At 31.9% G+C, this 22,525-nt stretch overlaps 1 protein-coding gene across 6 annotated transcripts; it reads left to right on the top strand.

Moving 5' to 3' along the window:
* The first annotated feature begins 348 nt into the window (after positions 1–348).
* LOC143078917 (transmembrane protein 145-like) lies at positions 349–20,997 on the top strand. 6 transcript variants are annotated; one of them, XM_076253978.1, is made up of 14 exons: positions 349–505; positions 2,451–2,525; positions 5,237–5,311; positions 5,690–5,890; positions 6,888–6,978; positions 8,214–8,285; positions 9,237–9,386; positions 10,930–11,102; positions 11,585–11,757; positions 12,161–12,281; positions 16,709–16,768; positions 17,092–17,334; positions 18,587–18,619; positions 20,353–20,997. In XM_076253978.1, the coding sequence occupies exons 1-14, from the start codon at positions 410–412 to the stop codon at positions 20,545–20,547; spliced, it is 1,758 nt and encodes a 585-aa protein (XP_076110093.1). In that variant the 5' UTR covers positions 349–409; the 3' UTR covers positions 20,548–20,997. The 6 variants fall into 6 exon arrangements, with proteins under 6 accessions (XP_076110093.1, XP_076110096.1, XP_076110095.1 ...); XM_076253981.1 differs by lacking the exons at positions 12,161–12,281; positions 18,587–18,619 and adding exons at positions 13,719–13,839; positions 19,046–19,074 and having other exon boundaries at positions 20,353–20,490; XM_076253980.1 differs by lacking the exon at positions 12,161–12,281 and adding an exon at positions 13,719–13,839 and having other exon boundaries at positions 18,575–18,619; positions 20,353–20,418.
* The last annotated feature ends 1,528 nt before the right edge of the window (positions 20,998–22,525 follow it).

Here is a 22,525-nt window from a genome sequence, read left to right on the forward strand (position 1 = left end):
CTACATTTCTTTGTCAGAAATATCGCATACTGTTCGCTTTGTTATTAATGCAAGAGTGAACGACTAATTATTAAAACAGTTAAAAATAATTGATTAGAATTAGAGTAATCAATACATCAATCAATAGACAAATATTCCAATGTTTGATTCCTTTTAACAAAATAATTTCGCATCATGAGAAAATAAAAAAATGAAACCGTTTAAATTTCACCATGGTCGGGTGACACACGATCAATTTTAAATCTAGAATATTGATCTGAGATGTACATTGTTCATAAATAAAATATTAAAACATGTATAAAAAGGATTAATTTCGAACAATAGACATGTTTTAAATGCCCGTCATAATTTATAAGCCAGTAAAAGTTATTGTGACGAATATAAGAGATCAGCGATCATGCTATAAGGAATGGAAGTCAAACTATGGCTACTGGTTTTGGGAATATTTCAATATAACTCTATTACCACTGGGAAAAGGGTGGAGGATTATGTTGTAGATTCTGGGGTGAGTACTTTTGGCGCAGGATGTTGTAGTACCTTTTCTCTGGTTTTGGAAATATTTCAATATAACTCTATTACCACTGGGAAAAGGGTTGAGGATTATGTTGTAGATTCTGGGGTAAGTACTTTTGGCGCAGGATGTTGTAGAAACCTTTTCCCTGGTTTTGGGAATATTTCAATATAACTCTATTACAACTGGAAAAAGGGTAGAGGATTATGTTGTAGATTCTGGGGTAAGTACTTTTGGCGCAGGATGTTGTAGTACCTTTTCCCTGGTTTTGTTAATATTTCAATATAACTCTATTACAACTGAAAAAAGGGTGGAGGATTATGTTGTAGATTCTGGGGTAAGTACTTTTGGCGCGAGATGCTGTAGTACCATTTCCCTGGTTTTGGGAATATTTCAATATAACTCTATTACAACTGGAAAAAGGGTAGAGGATTATGTTGTAGATTCTGGGGTAAGTACTTTTGGCGCAGGATGTTGTAGTACCTTTTCCCTGGTTTTGTTAATATTTCAATATAACTCTATTACAACTGAAAAAAGGGTGGAGGATTATGTTGTAGATTCTGGGGTAAGTACTTTTGGCGCGAGATGTTGTAGTACCTTTTCCCTGGTTTTGGGAATATTTCAATATAATTTAATTTTGAATGTAACGCGTCTCCTGATTGGCTGACGTTATTTTGTTATCAGACCATAGATATAATTTAGTCATGTGACCGTGACGTCATCAACGTTTTTTCATGGTTTTCTACGGTTTAAAATGGAATTTAGAATTCATTCTTTAAAATAACTCTTTTACCATTGGGAAAAGGGTGGAGGATTATGTTGTAGATTCTGGGGTAAGTACTTGTGGCGCAGGATGTTGTAGTTCATTTTACCTGCTTTTTGGGGATATTTCTGCTCTGTGAATGATAAGGGTGTTTTTAGCTGTTGTAGTGCTCTTTCTGAGATGTTTGATATGCAGGATTTGCCCTTTCAAAGATGTTTTCTGTGTTTAACATGACTATGTATAACTAGATATAAAAATCGTTCCATCGACAAACGCCCCGTCAGTGGAGTTCAAATCAAGATAGTTGAAAAAAAAGCCAAATCAATAACTAAGCTGAAAGCAATTGAGAACGGAAAAAGTCCTCAAAATTATGCAAATTTTTGCAAAGGACATATTAGTCCTTTTTTTTTTTGGGGGGGGGGGGTCTTATTACTTTTTTTCAACATTTAGTTTACATCGCAATGAACGTTTTTATTTGTCAGTTGAGTATTTTCTGCTAGATCCCGAGTGACTTGTTTACTTTTTAAACCCCACTACATGTATCTATCCAAAGCTACCGATGTTCTGTCGTGTACACTAAATAATTTCTAACTAGTCATTATCAAATTCAGGATTTTAATTACATTTCCATAAATGTTCTTAATAAAATAAGACTTTTCAGTTCAGTTTGTTTAGTTAGAATTATTTACAAAAGAAATTATGTTTAGAAAATACTTTTATTGGAAATATTTTAATTACTTAATCAATAGAATCAATAAAGGATGATTTTAACAAAAACTTTTCATTTAATGTTCGAGCACAGTTCTTATGCTTGTGACTCATTTTATAAGTTTTGGTGCTGTTTTTTTTTCAAATTCAATATTGATTCGAGATGTAAATTGTTAATTTTATAAAATATTAAAACATGAAAACATCGCGGATATTGGGTTTTCTCTATTGGAGAAGATGGCCCATTGAAGTTGTTTTTTTCTGTAAGGAGAATAATATTTTAGTTTCAATGATTTATTCTTGTCTAACACGACTTTGTACAATAAGAGATAACAATCAGACACTAGTCAAATGTTATTAAGATGTAAGTTATCGTCATTGTTTAAGAAACAACCAAAATTATTGAAATTATTGCATATAAAAAAAATGATTGAAGATATATTAAATTTGCATATATTTTATTTACAGGACTGGAAGTTTATAACAAGGTTCTGTTTTCTAGCAAGGAAAGGTACACTCAGATACTCCTTTGAATATCCTGTAGTAAGTAACATTCTGTAGTCTTTTTTCGTAGTACTGACACTAAAAGGTTTCGTCACAAGTCATCTATAAAATGTTATAAATTTTCTTTTTTCATTTTTTATCAACATTAATTCAATGTTTGATTTTTAATGTTCTAATTATCGGATGGAAATATAAAGGATATTCATTCTTTACAATGCAATGTGAACTTGAGAAACATACAATGCGTAGGTACGCATTTTTACGACGGTTTTAAAATGTTACTGCTGCAACATTAGTATATATGAATTAGAGAGATTACGATTTTTTTTTCTTAAACTCGGATAAAAAAACAGTCCTTGTCAAAGATATAAGAAGATGTGGTATGGGTGCCAATGTGACAACTCTCAATCCAAGTCACATACCTTCTGGTTCAAAAAGTAAGAGGCTTTAACGATTAGACTTTATTGTTGTCTGTTTCAAAGAGAGTATAATTTTATTCTGTCCGTTTATTCTTGTCGTCGGTCCTATTTAAAAGGTTTATGTGTTGTGTGTTTTTGTGTTACATAATTATATAACAATAAATATTCGATTAGACTCATCTATTATAAGGTTGTAAGAAGATACCAGAGGTGAAACAGAGTTGGCACAATCAATTTTCTAAGTACTTAGGCATTTGAACTCTCCCCTTTCTTGGTACATAGACCACAGATCTCTCAAGGTGTAAAATGCCCTAATCTAAAGGATCATGTTATGGTAAAGTTTAACCTAAACATATAGCCGATCACGACTACATATATAAACACTGAACTTAATCTTTGGTTTTTGTGGCACATACTTGTAATAGTTATACATAGCATTTTAATAAATGTTTCTTTGTGTAACAAAAACATAATAAAATAGAGCTTAGTATGTGAAAGTTGTTTGGTCTTTTCTCCTTAATCTTTAATCTTCTCTTTAACGGTTACACATGGTCAGTGTGCTAATTTACATAAGCCGATTGACTATTAAATATAGAGTTATTGTACTGTAGATATAAATTTCGTACTTTCAAGTGTGTGATATAAGGACAACTTGAGAATATTTCTACTATCAAAACCGTTTTTTGAGATTGGAAAAGGCGAGGATTGACGAAATCAAACGGCCAGGTTATACTATCATTGATGCAAAGTTGAAGCTTAATCTAACCTGCTTTGGCATTTTTAAAAAATGGGGAACATGTCAAAGAGACAACAACCCAACCAAAGAGAGGAAAACAGCCGAAGGCCATCGATGGGTCTTCAACGCAGCGAGAAAATCCCACATCCCGTATGTGGTCCTCAGCTGGCCCATAAATAAGCATATGTATACTAGTTCAGTAAAAATGGACGTCACATTAAACTCCAAAAAAAAAAACATAAACTAAAATTAAAAAAACATACAAGACTGACAAAGACCAGAGGCTCCCGACATGGGACAGAAGTCCGAGTACGATGTAAGAATAGGTATCATTTGAAGGTAAGTAGTATGGATTGAAGTATTAAAAAGGGGCACTAGCTGCCAAATTCATGTTCATCGATTTGACTCAAATTCTCATATGTTATTTATAACAATGAAAAACGTTTATCCAAAGCATCAAAAGTCTAAATAAAATAATGTACAGGGAATAGTCTCGATAATATGTAGCTTCGTTTCGTGTGTAATTTAGTATAGGGCGCCATCTAATTAACTATTGAGTCGACCTTTGATGACCATATAAGCGATGTAAACATAAATATAGATATAAATAGATTAAGTAACTCGTGCAATTGGATTTTTATAGGTCTGTTTACTATTATATTATAGATTAAAAATATATGTTTATCCTCTTTTTTTACCTTACACGAATGATTTTTTTGTGGATCGAAGCAGTCAATCAAATGATTTACCTTTGTTTCACGTTCATTGTTGAAATTCTTTGCCTTTGAATAACTGTAAACAGAAAATGCATGCGTTATTCGATCTCTAGCTAAGGGGTTAAATTGAAGTTCATATGAATATGGATATAATGAGGCCGAATTATTCACTTGCAAGTGAATAATTCATTATCAATGTTTCTTAGCTTAATTTGACAAAATTGAACCATTCTAGCTTCTAAAAGCGAATTATTATTTCACTATTTCACGTTCATTAATGATTGAACCAAAAAAATCATACTTAAATTCTTAATATATCTCGTAGCTAGTGCCCCTTTAAGGAAATGTCATCGACGTATTAAAGAAATGCCATCCATCATGAAACCGACCCCATTACAATCTTGTATATACGGATTCACCTTTATTTTTTGCACGATGTTTTGAAGAATTAAAAATATGAAAACTGGTTTCAAATGATCAATCAATTATATTGCTAGAGAAAAAGCGTAAATGGAACATACTTCCGAATTGTTCTACTTAATGTTAAAGTGACAAACTCCCCTTTTTCTTAACTCCGATAGTAAAACTAACATTTTTAATCCAAAAAATAAATAGTAGAATATTATGATCTCTTGCAAATAAAAAGTAAAAAAATGATTGACATGAGCATGCACAAAACACCTACACAATATTTAGTATTGAGCAGTATCAATCCAAGAAATAACGCTGTTTTCAAAAAGTCAGGTGATCCAAGCCGGAAATACTAATTAGTAGTTCAAAATTAACGAGATACACCTGTCGTGTAACTCGCGATAAATAAAATTGCTGGCCCTTTTGTTTTCGATATCCTTACAAGACAATTTTCTACATTTTTTTCAGACTCATTCAACGCACAGTGTTCTGTTGTATTTCGATGAAGATGACCAATGGCCAGCCGTGTATAAAAGTGGCAAGGTAATGATGATAATCATTGGGGTGTTTGTGTCGTTTATTAAACTCTTTAGTTTAATAAATCGTATACTTCTTCAGCTTTGAATTCGCACAAAGACAGATGTAATTGTTATCTTTTACATACACACATTTACTGCTCATATAAAGAATGTGTGGTTGAATCAGGTCTTGAAGTAAATAATATTTTAGTGTGAGGTGGGGTGGGGGGTTATATTTAAAACGGAAAAACAATTCCAGAAACTATATATCTTTTAGATAAGACTTTGGTTTTCGGTGTAAGAATAAACGGTTTCTTATTTAGGTATGTATCATATTAAAATTCTGATTTCGAGATATAATGATTGAAAATCACATTCATTCATCGTAACCTTTCATGTGCAGACATGTGAGCAGAAAGTTGCAACCTTGAATCCAGCTAATAACCAAATCATTCACATGTCCGTACTCTACAGCTGGTCAGGATGTTCACAGGTCACTAAGAATGGACAGGATGTTATTTTATGTGAAGGAGGAAGGGTTTTCAAGTCGACCCGTGAAAGATGGTGGTTCCTGGCTGTTAGTCGATGTGATCAGTCTTCAGGGGTGAGTTTATCTGTTATTTGATCAGTCCTCCAGGGTATATGTTTAAGGATGTGATATGTCCAGGTATCAGGCATAAATGTATCTTCCATGCATATGTGACCAGTCCTCAGTAGTGAGTGTGTTTGTCATGTGATGGGACTTCGTGGATGAATTTATCATCCTTGTGATTAGTGCTCAGGAGTAAGTGTGGGTGCCATGTGACCAGCCATCGTGGATGAATTTATCTTTAGTGTAATCATTCCTCGGGAGTACGTGTGATTGTCATGTGATGAGATTTTGTGGATGAATTAATCTTCCATGTTATCATTCCTCATGCGTCAGAGTGTATTTGATATATAATGAGTCTTCGTGGATGAAAGTATATCTTCCGTGTTATAAGTCCTCAGAATTGAAAGTGTTTGTCATGTGATCAGTCTTTGTGGATGAATGTAATTCCCATGTGATCAGTCTTTGTGGATGAATGTAATTTCTATGTGATCAGTCTTTGTGGATGAATGTAATTTCCATGTGATCAGTCATCAGGAGTAAGTTTGCTTGTTATGTAATCAGTCTTCATGAATAGATGCTTGTTGCCAACATATGTACTTTTAGTTTTAGTGGTGGTCATCCCATTTTTAATCGGTATTGTCTTTCAATGTTTTGCCTTGTTGCCTGATGAAATTCTTTGTATCTTCAACTTATATTCTTCCAGAAATTATATCTCCTATAAAGCATTTTTATTGCATTATGATTGTGTATGCAATTATATTTCTAGATGTAATGTACTGACAATTGACTTATGTCAAAAGTAATGAAAAATCAACACATGTAGTTTAAGTCTCGCAGATATTTTCAACGTTAAGGATTTTTTTGATTGCATGGTATTTCGTTTCTTTTGTCACGATCAAAATGTATGTACCACAAATTGTTAGATAACAGACCAGTTTAAGTATATTTCTATAAAACGAATTATATGTAAACATTACTCTTATGCGATCTTTTCAATTTTCATTTTTAGGGGGTAGGATTAAATTTTACCTACAACTTCCACATGACAAATGGTCCAGAGGATGACTTACTCAGACATGAATATTCAGCAGACGAATTTTGTAAGATATTTTACGTTAGACCGGTTGTCCCACTTCTATCAAGATAGTTTCACCTGTCTATTATGTCTTTTATATATTTGTCTTGCCATATTAAACCTTTAAGTAACTATGCGATACTATTTATTCTGTTACAATTTCCATTCTTTCTTATTTTAATTTCAACATTGTGGGATAAAATGACAAGGGGCAATAACACATTTGACTGTATCTTTTTAAGGCTTTGAATTGGCTAAATTTGTGATAAATCATATGAGTCATGACAGCCCTTTTTATGATATAAATCGGAAACTTTAGTTATCTGTGATGGTGAACGGTTGTTATCTGTGATGTATGGATGTTATTTGCGATGAATGGCAGTCATGTACAGCTGTTATCCATGATGTACTGACGTTATCTGTGATGCACGACAGCTGACCACTTTTAACTTTACGCGATTATTAATCGACACGACTAACTTCATTTTAAGGTAGCACAATACAAAGATTTTGTTACTCCCAATCAGACAACTTTAAACTGATGTAATTCATTTCATCCTTCTTTATATTTTATAAATAAGGTACCAAAAGAAAGAAGAAAGATTAATCTTTCAAATTGTGATAATTTCATTATGACATAATTATTACATAATTAATTATTATGTAATTTGTTGCTATATTGTGATGTCCACACTTGAATGAATTTAGCTTCTTTGTTCTTCATAGCATCCCAAAATATTTTATATTTTCTTGTACAACACAGCTTGACCTTCAAAACTGTGTCTCAGATTTCCAAAAACATCAATAGAACAAATTTTATACCCAATTGAATTTAGTGGTCTCTTATGAATTGATGTTGCAAACTTCATTGAAAATTTATGAGAGAATGAAATACAATAGGAAAAATCTGAGACACAGTTTTGGAGGTCAAACTGTGTTGTGCACGAATCTATGAAATATTTTTGGATGCTATGAATAACAAAGAAGCTAAATTCATTCAAGTATAGACATCACAATATGGCAACTAATTACATAACAATTAATGGTGTAATAATTATGTCATAATGAAATTATCACAATTTGAAAGATTGGTCCTTCTTCTTTCTTTTGGTACCTCATTTATAAAATTTAAAGAAAGATGAGTGGAATTACATCAGTTTAAAGATGTCTGACTGGGTATGAAAAATCTTTGTATTGTGCTACCTTAAGATAATAAAACCAAATGAATTAGAATTTAACTGTAACATTTTTTCTTTTCAGATATATTACCAATAGATATTTCTTTTTTGTTGGCATATGTAGTTTTGTTTGTTTTATCCTGTATTTGTGCATGTAAGTTCAATTACAAGTAAATCAACTCAATAGAGTTAAAGAGTATAAAAAGCAGAATGACACAAATACAACATAAACAAAATTTTAATCCAAAAAATAATTATATCTTTTGATAACTATATGCATCATTCAACCAAACTAAGATTACAAATAAACAAAATAATAATCAACCGGCGATCGAAATCCTGAGTGGAAGATGGATAATTTACCGTGTGTTTTTCTATGTTGTGATGTTATACTATTGTTTCAGAAAAAAAAAGAGAAGGTTTGGATCCATTAAAACGTTTAATCCCGCTTCAAATGTTTGCACCTGTCCTAAGTCAGGAATCTGATATACAGTAGTTGTCGTTTGTTTATTTAATTTATACGTGTTTCTCGTTTCTCGTTTTTTTTTAAATTTTATATAGATTAGACCGTTTGTTTTCCAGTTTGAATGGTTTTACACTAGTAATTTTGGGCCCTTTATAGCTTGTTGTTCAGTGTGAGCCAAGGCTCCGTGTTGAAGGCCGTACATTGACCTATAATTGTTTACTTTTTTGAAATTGTTATTTGGATGGAGAGTTGTCCCATTGGCACTCCACCACATCTTCCTATATCTAACAAAGTCAAGTCGAAAGAAAAGACATAATAAAGTCTGAAAGCTTGCGAGGGGAACACGTAAGCTCCTGAAGGTACAGTCAACTTATGCTACAGAGGCATACACCTTAATCCGTGGAATAGATTTTACTCATTGTTGAAGGTCTTACGGTGATCTAATGTTGCATACTTACTTCTTCGTCATCTTGCTTCCATCGTGGAGAGTTTTCTCATGGAAATCATACCACACCTTTATGGTTTTATACAAAATAGCGACATCGGACCATTATTCATTTGAGAAACATAAATTATAATCAAACAAATAGTATTATACCTGTATTTTCCACATTGAATATGTATTTTCTATATTTGTAGATCTTTTAAAACAGAGACAGTTATTCCACACAACATACAAAATGTTCATGGTTGCCTTATTATTTTGGTTGGTTGGGTTGATGTTTGCGTCTATATCCTATGGAATGTATGGTGACTCAGGGTATGAACAACCGGAAACTAAAGTAGTAGGTATGTTCATCGTTTATATCTTTGAATAATTTTATAATTGTTTCTACGTTATTTATGTCTGTTTTTAAACTTGAATTCGAGATATACAAGCATCGATCAGGAATAAATGACAGCATAGTTATTCTACACAGGATTGTGTTCTGTAGCACCCACTTCAACATATCGCGAGAGAATTGGCCATCAAATCTTAGTTACAATTGAAATATGTGAAAAACAGGTCAAAATTATTTATTCACTCTTTTATTTCATTGTTTTTGGTTGCTGTTGACAAAATCTACTTCAGACTGTTTATAAAATTGAGAATGGAAATGGGGAATGTGCCAAAGAGACAACAACCCAACCATAGAGCAGACAACAGCAGAAGGTCACCAACAGGTCTTCAATGCAACGAGAAATTCTCGCACCCGGAGGCGTCCTTCAGTTGGCCCCTAAACAAATATATACTGGTTCAGTGATAAACACCATACTAAACTCCAAATTGTACACAAGAAACTAAACGTTAAAATAATACAAGACTAACAAAGGCCAGAGGCTTCTGACTTGGGACAGGCGCAAAAATGCGGCGGGGTTAAACATGTATGTGAGATCTCAACCCCCCTATACCTCTAGCCAATGCAGAAAAGTAAACGCATAACAATACGCACATTAAAATTCAGTTCAAGAGAAGTCCAAGTCTGATGTCAGAAGATGTAACCAAAGAAAATAAACAAAATGAAAATAATACATAAATAACATCAGACTACTAGCAGTTAACTGACATGCCAGCTCCGGACCTCAATTAAACTGATTGAAAAATTATGTCTTCATCATATGAATATCAGGCACAATCCTCCCCGTGAAGGGTTTAGTATCATACCATGATAACATATATGACAAGAACATAACCCGTGTCATGCCAACAACTGGTTTATTAATAATAAATGTGTTTAGTTCCGATGCAAAGACCCTATAAGTGAATCAATATTAACGCCAAAATATGCAATCTTTAATGACCTGACAACAGTATCGTAACTATATCCCTTCTTAATAAGTCTATTTAAATACACACTCAAATTTCAAGCTTTTATTATCAGTTCCAGCTTGCAAATACAATCCCGTCTTGTTTGAAGCCGAATTATATAGTTCAAAAACGGACATTGAATGCTTATTATTACTGAAATACTAGACATTCATTACTGTCCATGTGCCTCTTCTGTCCAAACAGCACACATAGTCTAAGAATGCAGATGGTCTTATATTATGGTTAACGTAATTATGTAATCATCGTTATTTTTATTGTATACCCTCAAATTACATTCTCTGTTTTGTAAAATTATTGATAAGGAGCCAAACTCATAGAAAAATAAATAAAGAAAAATTGATTGAAACATGAATCATTTCTATGTAAAGTGGTGTTTATTTTTTCTGTTTCTAAGGTCGTAAACTCAGTTAACGATATTTTTTCTCTACTGATGTTAGTACTAAAAGGTGAGGGTTACATTGTAACCAGAGGCGTTCTTTATATCCAGAGTACCAAGTTAATATCTATCTTCTGTTTTCTAAGGTCGTATATTCAGTACAATTAGCGAGATGATATTTCTACTGATGTTGGTATTAATGGGTAAAGGCTATACTATAACAAGAGGCGTACTATCTACCCAGAGTACAATAGTTATATCAGTATTCTTCTCAGCATATACAGTCTGTTACTCTGCAGTGTTTATTTATGAAGCTAAGGTATTTTATTAAATTATAAATTGATACATAATTGAAATAATTTACAAATTATTTTTTAAGTTTCTCCTGCTACAAATGTATATCTATAAATATAAAATTGAAGAGACTTGGTATGATTGCCAATGATACAACTCTCAAAGAGAGACCAAATGATATAGAAGTTAACAACCAAACGCCACCGTACCGCCTTCAACAATAAGCAAAATCTCTTCTTCTTAGATATATTTGTTAAACTCAATAGTATTACCTTTACCGCATAGTCAGCTATAAAGTTTGTTATAAGTTATTTTAACTTACAAATTAAATCTTTGTACAAGGTCTTATAACACATATATCGTTGATGATATAGATATGAAATGCTTTAAAGTGTTCCACGATTATTTCAGACCGTTATTGATAGAACGCAAAAAGCTTCAAAGCTTAATTTCACTCTTTTATATTGTTCATGTTTAGTAAGTAATCTTTACACATTTTGTTTTCAGGTGTTTGATCCTGGAGAAGTTCTATATACATATGAAAGTCCCCCTGGTTATGGATTGATATCCCTCCGTCTCATAGCTTGGGTGTGGTTTTGCTATTCTGTATTTTTCACGCTGAAGAACTACAAATCAAAATCATTATTTTATTATCCGTTCTTTATATTTTACACAATATGGTAAGTCAGTATTGTAACTGCTTAGTTTGTTATTTTTCAGAGTGTAAAAGCGTAAATATTGAAAAAAATTTAATGCCGTTTTTTTAAACATTTTCCTTTAAGATGCTTTGAGTTAATTTATGGATATTATATATAATGGAGAAGACTGTTATCGATTTTGTTTGATAAACTTTGATTTATAACACATGCGTTTAAATATTACACTGGTTTTTGTCTTTCATGAAAATTATCAAGGAAAGCATAGCATAAAACATATAAAAACACTTTGATTATTTAACCAGAACTCCTTTAATTGAGAAACTCACATCTCTTTACTATTCTATTTGGGATTACACTTACGTTAGTGTTATTAACCAGAATCCCCTTTGATTGATTTACTCACAATGTTCTGTCAATGTTATAGGTTTTGGTTGACACCTACGTTAGTGTTATTAACCATGTTTGAGTTAGATTTGTGGGTGAGAGAGAAAATTGTGATAGGAATTCAAAATACTCTCTCTCTGATTGGTCACCTATATTTTATGGTGAGTGATTGTTAAAGTGTTGTAGCAGTATGCATTGCATTTTATACAAGGTCAGGGTATCTGGATGATGTGCTTTTTGCTGTTTTGCTTTACTTTGTTTGCCTGTATATTTTTATGTTGGAGTTTTGTGTCGGTGGTTGATGTGATTTTTTGCAATGTACACTATTGTTTTTTATTTCTGTTAACTTTTTAAGAATTCCTTTAGTTCTTATAAATATTCAGGTACTACCTTCAATGGTTTGGAACTTGTTAACTCATCAAAGATACCAAGATTATGATAATCTTCGCCAGACAAGCGTTTCGTCTTCAAAAGACATTACATTTATCGAAACTATAATCATATCAAGGAAATGTCATATCGACACAAAAGTTCTGATTTCCTGGTTGGTGATACCTAAGAGACAAAACGTCCACCAGCAGTGACATCAACCCACTGGTTGTAAATTTCATTAAAGTTATCATTCTTCTATTATTTTACTCCAGACGCACGTTTTGTCTTCATAAAACTCATGAGTGACGCATGATTTATAACAGTTGGAAGGCCCAATTAAATACGAAGTTGAAAAATCAAAACGTTATGCGATTTAAGACAGACTAAGGCAATCTTTACATGGCAGTAGAAAAACCTGCTTCATGTCAACAACAAAAAAATGATGAGTACTGGGGTTATGCCCAGGGGAACGAAACGTCTACCAGCAATGTAGGTGTCACATTTATCTTGTAGACATTCTCCGATTTGTATTGCTCATTTAAATTATTACTAGGCGTTCTTATTGAACCGAGGAACTGATCTATCAACATGGTAAATCTATATTGGGACATTGTCGAATTTCATCTATTTCTGGTAAATGTTCAGTTTGAGGGATGATGTTTTCCATCTTTCAACTTAGAATAAATGAAAACAACTCGTCATTACTTTTTAAAATGTTGCAATAAAAATATCATGTTTTTAGGTTTCCAAGTATATAAGTTTGATATCTTTGAGTCAATCAATGATTGTTCTTGTTCATGATTGCAAAAAGATTGGTGGTAGTAAGAACTATATTCTATACCTAAAACACCCGAACAAATGATTGTTTGAAAAAGTAAATGCAATATTTGCAATTTGTTTCATTTATTATTTCAAGCTAAAATGTGACACTATACGGTAACCTAGAATTGGTTGAACAAAACTCAAGATGGTACAGGGATTTTAAAAAAAGCCTGATATATTTCAGATATTTGAATTATATGAACAACAAGAGTTTGTATTTACAGCTTATATCCCTGTAAAATATCTTTGCATGAATGGTTATTCAAAATTAAATTTTAAGGCTTGAAGATAAGGTATACAATCAACGTTGACATTATTGGAGATTTAATGGGCATTTTCGAAATTTGAAAGTATTTTCCTTTGCATTTAATACAAATATCATGTTTTCAACCAATCGTTTAAAGGTTTTGGGCCAGTCCTGCTGTGATTCTGATTGCTATGTTCGAGTTGGAGTTGTGGACTAGAGAGAAAATTGTTGTTGGTGTTCAACAGTTTGTAGCACTTTTCGGTCACGTGTTTTTTCTGGTGAGAATTAGGTGGTGGAATTGTAACTTGTAGCTACTAGTCTATATACCTTAGATATAATTTATAATACTCTGTGACATTCTATCCTAAATGTACTTCATACTATTATGATAAATTTAATTCTAAAGTTTCTTTGAGACTTGTGTGTAAAACTCATTCATTTTCTCTATTATAGATTTGTGATAGTAGTAGTAGTAGTAGTAGAAATAGTGATACTTATATATAAATGATAATTGAGCAACATTTGTGAAATGCGTTACCATTTCACAAATTACTAGTTCCAAAATTGAAAATATAATTAGTATTCCTTGTGTATAAGATCTTACTGAAATGTCTAAGGACTAGTTTCTTCTCACATAAATATTGCTTTCCTAGGAGTTGTATTTTACAATGGTGTCAATGTGGGTAGATATTTTTAAAGGTAAAATTCTTACTCAAATGTATATATTTTTATCAATTGATTTTTTTTAAACTGAATTTCGACACGTGGTAGTGACATCAAATGTGATCTCTCTAAACTAAGCTTCAATATTACAGCTACTGGTTCATTTACCCCTAAAATTAGCATTATTATGAAAAGCTCAAATAAGTTTCAATATTTTAGGGATAAATAATGGCTCTTGTTATAATCCTTCTTTTTAAACGGGTGATGCTGAAACAATTAAAATGGAACAAAACAGGCCTGTCTTGCATTACTATAACTATTTATATAAAACTAAATAACATTGCGTCTTACTAATAGATCTTCAATTATGAAAATGTGAAGATGTGGTACAGCTTTCCTTATTTTCTAACGTATCATTATCATTGATGTAATCATTCTAACTTTGTAAAATTTAACTCCCTGTTTTGTCAATCATTAAAACATTAATAAAAATTTAGATTTAAAGTATCTATTATTTATACCAGGTTTTGGGCTAAACCGATAGTTATCTTGGTAGCCATGTTAGCTATTCCTCAATGGATGAGAGAGAAAACAGTTCACGGTGTCGAACTGTTTTGCGTTGTTTGTGGTCATCTCTTTTTTCTGGTAAGATGGATTAACCGCAACCATAATTGCTGGATCACGAATTAACATCACAATGGTTTTTGAGTTGATCTTTTAAATGTGACACATTTGTTTCTTCATTATTTGTTTTCACACAGATGTTATGCTTGATATTAACACAAATACAAATACGTAAAATATGTTTAAGATAGAGAAATTTAACTGTTTGATAGACGTTTTAAAAGGTACCTGATATATATCTACATGCATTTAGTAATCTTTCGTGTCTTTCAATGTTTACATATTAAAAGCACAATGTTGTACAAGCGTTATATCAATTGAATTTGGTTATATACCTGTACCAAGTGAACAATTTCAAATATCTGAAGATAGTTCAAAATTGCAATATTGAGTATTTCATCAAAAATGTATGGAATTAAATTCTTAACCAAAATCAAAATTCTTTTGCATGCAAATTAACTCATTTGGACGTATTTGGATGCAACCTTTAAAACAACGTTGGCTACTTTGTGTCAAAATGTCTCAAAAAGCAACACATAGCACTGTATTAACATTTAATTTCATGGAAATATCTTTAATCGTTGACAATTTTAAAATTTATGTTGTTGAATCTATATTCTATATCTACAGGTTTAATTTACAATTTTCTACATCAGAAAATGTCTGTACCAAGAAAGAAATTTGACACTTGTTATTCATTTGTTTGATGTGTTTGAGGTTTCTATTTTGCCATTTGATCAGGGTCTTTCCGTTTAGAATTTTCTTTTGAGTTCTTTTTTATTTTATTATTTTTCTTTCTGCACATTCCAGTTTTTTGTATAGCTTGTTAGATTTAAAAGAAAATACATGCGAAATTGGTCAAACATCTTTGTAATTTTTAAGAACTCCTTTAGAAATAAATATCTTAATTAACATTATAGATTTTAGCTGACTGTTTCGTACCTATTTACTATGTCTCCGCCACATTGTGTTTCCTTTTCCTGTTTATTCATAACCTATGTTACTTTAATAGTTTTTATGTTGATACTCTTATTGAGGCAATTACCATAAAGCATATATGTAAAGGTCTCTAATAGAAAATCTTGCCATTATTTCTTTGAGGTAGTTGATGATGAGTCTTAATTTGATTTATAGATGTAAAACCATCGCAGATCTATCATAAACGACGGTTTTTGCATATGACACCTTTTGGCAGAATGACCTACCCGTAGACTTTTCTTAAGAATACTATATATTTCTTTTTTATTTATATCAATTGTTTGCATGGAACCAGGTTAAGGTTAAGATGTCTGATATTCCAGAACTTCTTGTTTTACAAATAACATATATTGTTACGACAAATCAACAATTGTAAAGATAAGGTTTATTTTTGGTGTCAATCAGTTTCAGTTTCAAGCAAAAGAAATAATCTGTGGTTGAAATCAGGGACGAGTATCAAAAATGATACTTTTAGTAAAGTTACTCAATGTTAAAATGACGATTCGATTTGAGAATAATCTAATGGCATTAATGATAAAAGAGAATTTAAATATTCAATGGTATGATTGATGAAATATTTTGTGATCGATGTAATATGACAATTAGAATTTAATGAATCACAATGGGAAAATGTTTAAAATTATATTAAAATTTTTATAGATCACTGTTTGATTTCATTCCAAATACACTTTCATATATATGTAGATATATTTTATTATTTATATGTTCATATCATTAAGCACTTATAACCATTCTTCAGTAAGATAAATGAACAAGACTAATTGAATACTTAACAAAAACGTATTTTCTTTTATTCATAATATGTAATTGCAAAGAGATGAAATTGTAATACGTATTTAAACTTTGAATATTTCTTTCCAGATTTTGACTCGACCTCAAGCTGCTAATAAAAATTTTCCTTACCACGTTAGAACAACACAGGTAATATGATTTTCGTATACTGTTTTGTTCTTATTTGGTTGTTTATTGTTTGTTTAAACTTGTATTACCACAAATATTTAAAAATGTTAAAATTAAATGACACTAAATAAAAGTCATAAAAAGTATGGACAGAAGATATCGGTCAACATTGTAAAATAAGGAAATGACTGAATATAGAGACAAAATGACGTGTAATTAAGCAGCTATGTATACATGACTCATACATGTGAAGAATTTGTGTAGGGATGGGGCCAATACTCAGTTTTATAATTATACTGTACGCCCTACATTGAATTGTTTTATTTTGTGTGTTTTTGTTACAGATTGCTAGCCTAACTGGAACCGAAGTCGATGGATTTAATTCATATAATTATAATTCTGGATCTATTTGTTCATCCCCATCCGGTCCAGATTTATCTAATTTGTTTGTGACGTCACACTCTCGTAGCTCGGACAAATTAGTAGGCATGGCAGGTGACGATGCGGATTACGAGATGAAGAATTCCAGATCAATGTCTGAAGTTGGGATATCACCATCATCTCCGAAATACGATAATTTTAGAAGTGTAAGTAAGATTTATTCAACTTAGCAAGGTGTATTCACATTTGGGTTATAATGTTTTTTACATAGCAGCTTTTCATAAATCTGGAACATATGGGAGTCGGCTTCATTTATTTATTCATGTCCTAGAAATAAGGATTACCCAGAACGCTTGATAAAATTTAAGGAATGAATGTGTCAGCATCACTATGCTATTAGCCTTAAAAGGAAAGCAAACCCACCTTTGCAATACGAGTTGCATAGTCATATGACATGATTGATCAGATCAGCAGTTACAACCAAGATAAATTAATAAATGATGCCAGATAATTCGAAGCACTTGCTACGGAAAAAATACAAACAGACAGACTAAACAAAAAATAACTAACAAAAGCAAATTATTTTTAAAAAATAATTCGAAATACTTAAGCCTAGGAAAATATCGATTTTATGCGACTGTCATACAAGTGAGAGGTTTTGTTAGCTTTAAAACCAGGTTTAATTCCCCATTTTCTAATCCGGAAATGCCTGTACCAAGTCAGGATAGTTGTTTTCCATTCGTTTGATGTGTTTGATCATGCTAGTTGTGAAGGGAATTTTGAATTTTCCTTGAAGTTCGGTATTTTTGTTATGTTGTGTCATTTGGTCTCCAATCTCCGGCTCTTTTTGTTATGTTGTGTCATTTGGTCTCCAATCTCCGGCTTTCACAAAACTTTCATCAAACTAAAAGAAAAATAGAAAGTGTTGGCTTTACTTTGAATATGGAAATATTTACATTTTGAATTTTGTTCAACATATTAAAGATATTTTAAGTCCAAATAGATGATATTTTATAAACAAAGTTGCAATATTCAATGCATTGAATAAAACCTGAACTTCGAAAACATCATTTCTATTTTTATCTTGTACTAGAGTTCCTTGGTTGCCAAATAACCAGACTTATTATTTCACCTTTCCAAATAATCATAGTTTTAAAAAACCCAAGAATGAAGGAAATAAGATTCTCGCAATTGGTTATAAGATTTCTCTATATATAGGACATTTCATTGTACATGTAAAATTTCAGACAGGTAAAGTATGCCAATATCGAAATTCTCTCAGAGCAAATATATAAATTGAAGTCAAATTCAGTAGGATACTTTATTTTCATAAAAATAAAAAAAGAAGAAACCTGTAATCCAAACAAATCGTTTAACCTGTTTGAAATTGTACAAATTCGTATAAGAGACCCAATCATAAACTATTTCTTTGTAATAAAAAATCAGATTGTATTCTAGACTACAACAGGAATATCTTCGATAACTAAGTCGGTAAGATTAAACTTTTATTATACATGTATTCACTTTAGACATTTCTGTTCTCTAAGATATGCCATATAGATTTCTTTGATCTGATGCTTATAATAAAGCATTACTGGTACTAATATAAAGATAAGGGGATGTTCTTGATTGCCATGGAACACATTTCATGAAATGTTACCAACTGCAGGTCACCCAACGTCTTTATCAATGAGCAACAAAACTTATCGTATAAAACACTGAAGCTGTTTTGGATTAGACAATTAATTAGGTGACTTCCGAAGGAAACGGCTAAAATTTACGTCTTAACAATAATTTATACCGGTATATGAGACAAATTGTCTGATGATGAACAAAATGCAATAAACAGACAAACAAATGATATGTTTGTCTTTCTATTTTGACGTTTTACTGATAGTTCAGATGTTTATTTCTCAGTTCTAGGTGAAAGAGTTGTTATAAGGATTGTAAGTCGTATATACTTTGTTGTGTTGCCTTTGTTTTAGATCAATTGCCCTTAGTTATCATAGTTTTATACTGCTTGTGAAATATCGGCTGCGTCTTCTGTGTTATATGTTGTGCTTGTTTTTGATTTCCATTCAAAACGGAACTATATATCCGATTGCTTCATATCACTGACAAATTACTTATACCTAAATTTCAAAATGAGAATGACACATATTTGGAGTACACGAACAGCAAGGTTTTACCGATAGTGTGTACAGTAGACCAACAGCTTAAGCTAGCTTTTATACCTAAATATATATATGTGTTCGTATTTATTGTTCCTATTAAATGTAGTATCACATCTCACGCTTTACAATTTCCCTATTATATTACTGGTACTTTTTATTATCAATTATCACCAATTATTAGTTACTCATCAGATGCATATTTCTATGTTTTTATTTGCTTTTCCTATCGATACTCCATGCTTTTCTATATTTTCTTATCTTTTATCCGTCTATTGTTTCAATTTATTCACTGAAATGTTTTTTGAAAATCTAGCTTTTACTGCATACAATTGATTCTTTATTGTTCGCAATTATTTTGATTACATAAATATGAACAGCTTAACATAATACACAGTTGTTAATTTTAGTTTTACCATTTGCGTGGGCGTCAAAATGTCTCGAATATATCTAATAACATTTCAAAACAAGTTGAAGGTGTAAGGACATACTATGTAAAATGTATGACAGTTATTACTGTTAGTTTTTCACCGCCCTTGGCCTTGTAACATTTATCTTTATTGGCGTTCTATGTTACAAAACATTTAAAACTTAGAAACTCAATCAAAGAATACACTAAATTTATTCGTTATATTAGACCGTTGGTCTTCCCACTTAAATGGTTTACACTAGCCAATTTAGGGCCCTATAAAGCTTGATGTTCGGAGTAAGCGACGAGTCCGTAATGAAGACCGTACTTTGACCTTTAACGGTTTAAAAATTGTAAATTTGATGGAGAGTTGTCTCATTCGAACTCATACCACATCTTCTTATATCTATTATAAAATGATTGATAGAAACAGGTTGCATCCTAAATTTACAGATGGCAGTCTAATCATTGACCTCTTACATCTTAAATTAAAAGAAAATATTTTGATAAATAACTGCATCAATATTTTTAACAAAAATTAATTATAATTACAATCGGAGTTCAACATTTTTGTTTTTTATGTTTTATTTGAAAAGAAATTTATAAAGTAATACATGGAATTATATTTTTTTTACTGTTTTCAGCGACCATCTTTTATGGCCTCTGGACTACCACCACTGTCACCAATAGTAACCTCGGGGGATCAATTTATGAACTTTCCTCCATCAAGTACACGTCGTAGTTCTGATCTCATGGATTTTCCACCGCCTAGCCCACGTCGTAATTCGAGTTTGAACTCACCACCTCCAGCCTTCGAAAAAATGTTTCATATTGGATGAAGTGGTTGGATTTGTTGCTTATGTCATGATGGAAAGCATTTTGCTACTAAGTTACTATGATTAAAGATATGACAAATGCATGACAACAATCATTTTTCGTAACTTGATGCAGGCACTTCGTGCGAACCTTATTTATTTAATTTATGTGTACTTTTATTATATTTGTTATGTGAATAGTATAATAGTTTCACACATGAAAAAAGGCTATGTCTGAGACAACGAAGGTTTTATATCATTTACATCCTACTTAATTCTTATACAAATTAGAGGTAGAAAAATTTTATGTTCAAAGTTATTTCATGATAACCACTTAACTACTTGTTGTCAAATTTAATGACTATGCGAATTGGGAATGTTCCAAAAATGATTTAGATCTATCCTCTCCCTCATACATATTTTTCTTTCATCCGTATCTTTCATCATTTTGTTGAATAAAAGAATCCACTACTATTTTCTTATATTTTGTAGAAAATAAACTTATGAACTAAACAAAAAGCAACGATTGAATGTAAATGCATCATTGAGTTCAAAGTGAATATAATTTCAAATGCTTTGAAATCTTATACAACATACTTTAAATGAACTTAGTGAAGAATTGTAGAATAATTCAGAGGTTGAACCGTCGACAAGCTCTACATGCTCTTTTGAAGTTAATGATGTCTTCAACACGTATATCCTTGTCCTGCTATGTGAATTAGGGCAACAGTAGTTAGCCGATGTTGAAATATTGAGCAGGAAGAGATAAATGAGGTAACTGGCAACAACGTAGGGAATCGCATGATCTCCAACAGGAGTGAGACCGCTGTGATTTTCTCTGGCTATTCATGCAACCCTCAACATGCATATTGTCAAAACCTCGGTCAAATGTAACCATTCGTAAAATTACAGATCAAACAACCAAACTGAACTATACAAAACAACTTACCAATGTTAACGTTACCCTCAACCCTTTTGATCGTAACAAGATAACTATTGATATTAATTATACTCTTTCAATTAGATATTTTAAAAGACTCATTTGTCGGATCATCAGAAAAAATTCGTTTCGTACCCTGCTTATATGTTGCTTCAACGCTCTAGTTCAGCGTTTAATAATAAACCCATTGGAATAATTTACCAGAGATTTGTTTTATCTTGATTGTATTGATCTAATTCAGTGCAAATTAAATTAAGTATGATTAAATGAACCACTGCCTTCTTTAACTATTGTCTACGTCTAAAGAAGAGGGACGAAAGATACCAGAGGGACAGTCAAACTCATAAATCGAAAATAAACTGACAACGCCATGGCTAAAAATGAAAAGGACAAACAGACAAACAATAGTACCCATGGCACAACATAGAAAACTAAAGAAAAAACAACACGAACCCCACCAAAAACTAGGGGTGATCTCAGGTGCTCCGGAAGGGTAAGCAGATACTGCTCCACCCGTCGTGTTGCTCATTATAAAATTATAATCCTGGTACCTTAGATAACTATTTACACCACTGGGTCGATGTCACTGCTGGTGAACGTTTCGTCCCCGAGGGTATCACCAGCCCAGTAGTCAACACTTCGGTGTTGACATGAATATCAATAATGTGGTCATTTTTATAATTTTCCTGTTTACAAAACTTTGAATTTTTCGAAAAACTAAGGATTTTCTTATCCCAGGCATAGATTACCTTAGCCGTATTTGGCACAACTTTTTGGAATTTTGGATCCTCAATGCTCTTCAACTTTGTACTTGTTTGGCTTTATAAATATTTTAATTTGAGCGTCACTGATGAGTCTTATGTAGACGAAACGCGCGTCTGGCGTACTAAATTATAATCCTGGTACCTTTGATAACTATTTACACCACTGGGTCGATGCCACTGCTGGTGGACGTTTCGTCCCCAAAGGTATCACCAGCCCAGTAGTCAACACTTCGGTGTTGACAGGAATATCAATAATGTGGTCATTTTTATAAATTTCCCTTTAGTCTTCTCGTCTATC

The sequence above is a fragment of the Mytilus galloprovincialis genome, chromosome 6, assembly GCF_965363235.1.
Source record: "Mytilus galloprovincialis chromosome 6, xbMytGall1.hap1.1, whole genome shotgun sequence".
NCBI classification, from domain to species: domain Eukaryota; kingdom Metazoa; phylum Mollusca; class Bivalvia; order Mytilida; family Mytilidae; genus Mytilus; species Mytilus galloprovincialis.

What these genes read in the sequence shown, in the direction of transcription:
- LOC143078917 (XM_076253978.1), top strand. Translation starts at nt 410, where the DNA reads ATGGAAGTCAAACTATGGCTACTGGTTTTGGGAATATTTCAATATAAC. An exon ending in ATTATGTTGTAGATTCTGGG is followed by an intron (nt 506 to 2,450) that starts GTGAGTACTTTT and finishes TTTTATTTACAG; the next exon opens with GACTGGAAGTTTATAACAAG. An exon ending in AATACGATAATTTTAGAAGT is followed by an intron (nt 17,335 to 18,586) that starts GTAAGTAAGATT and finishes ATTGTATTCTAG; the next exon opens with ACTACAACAGGAATATCTTC.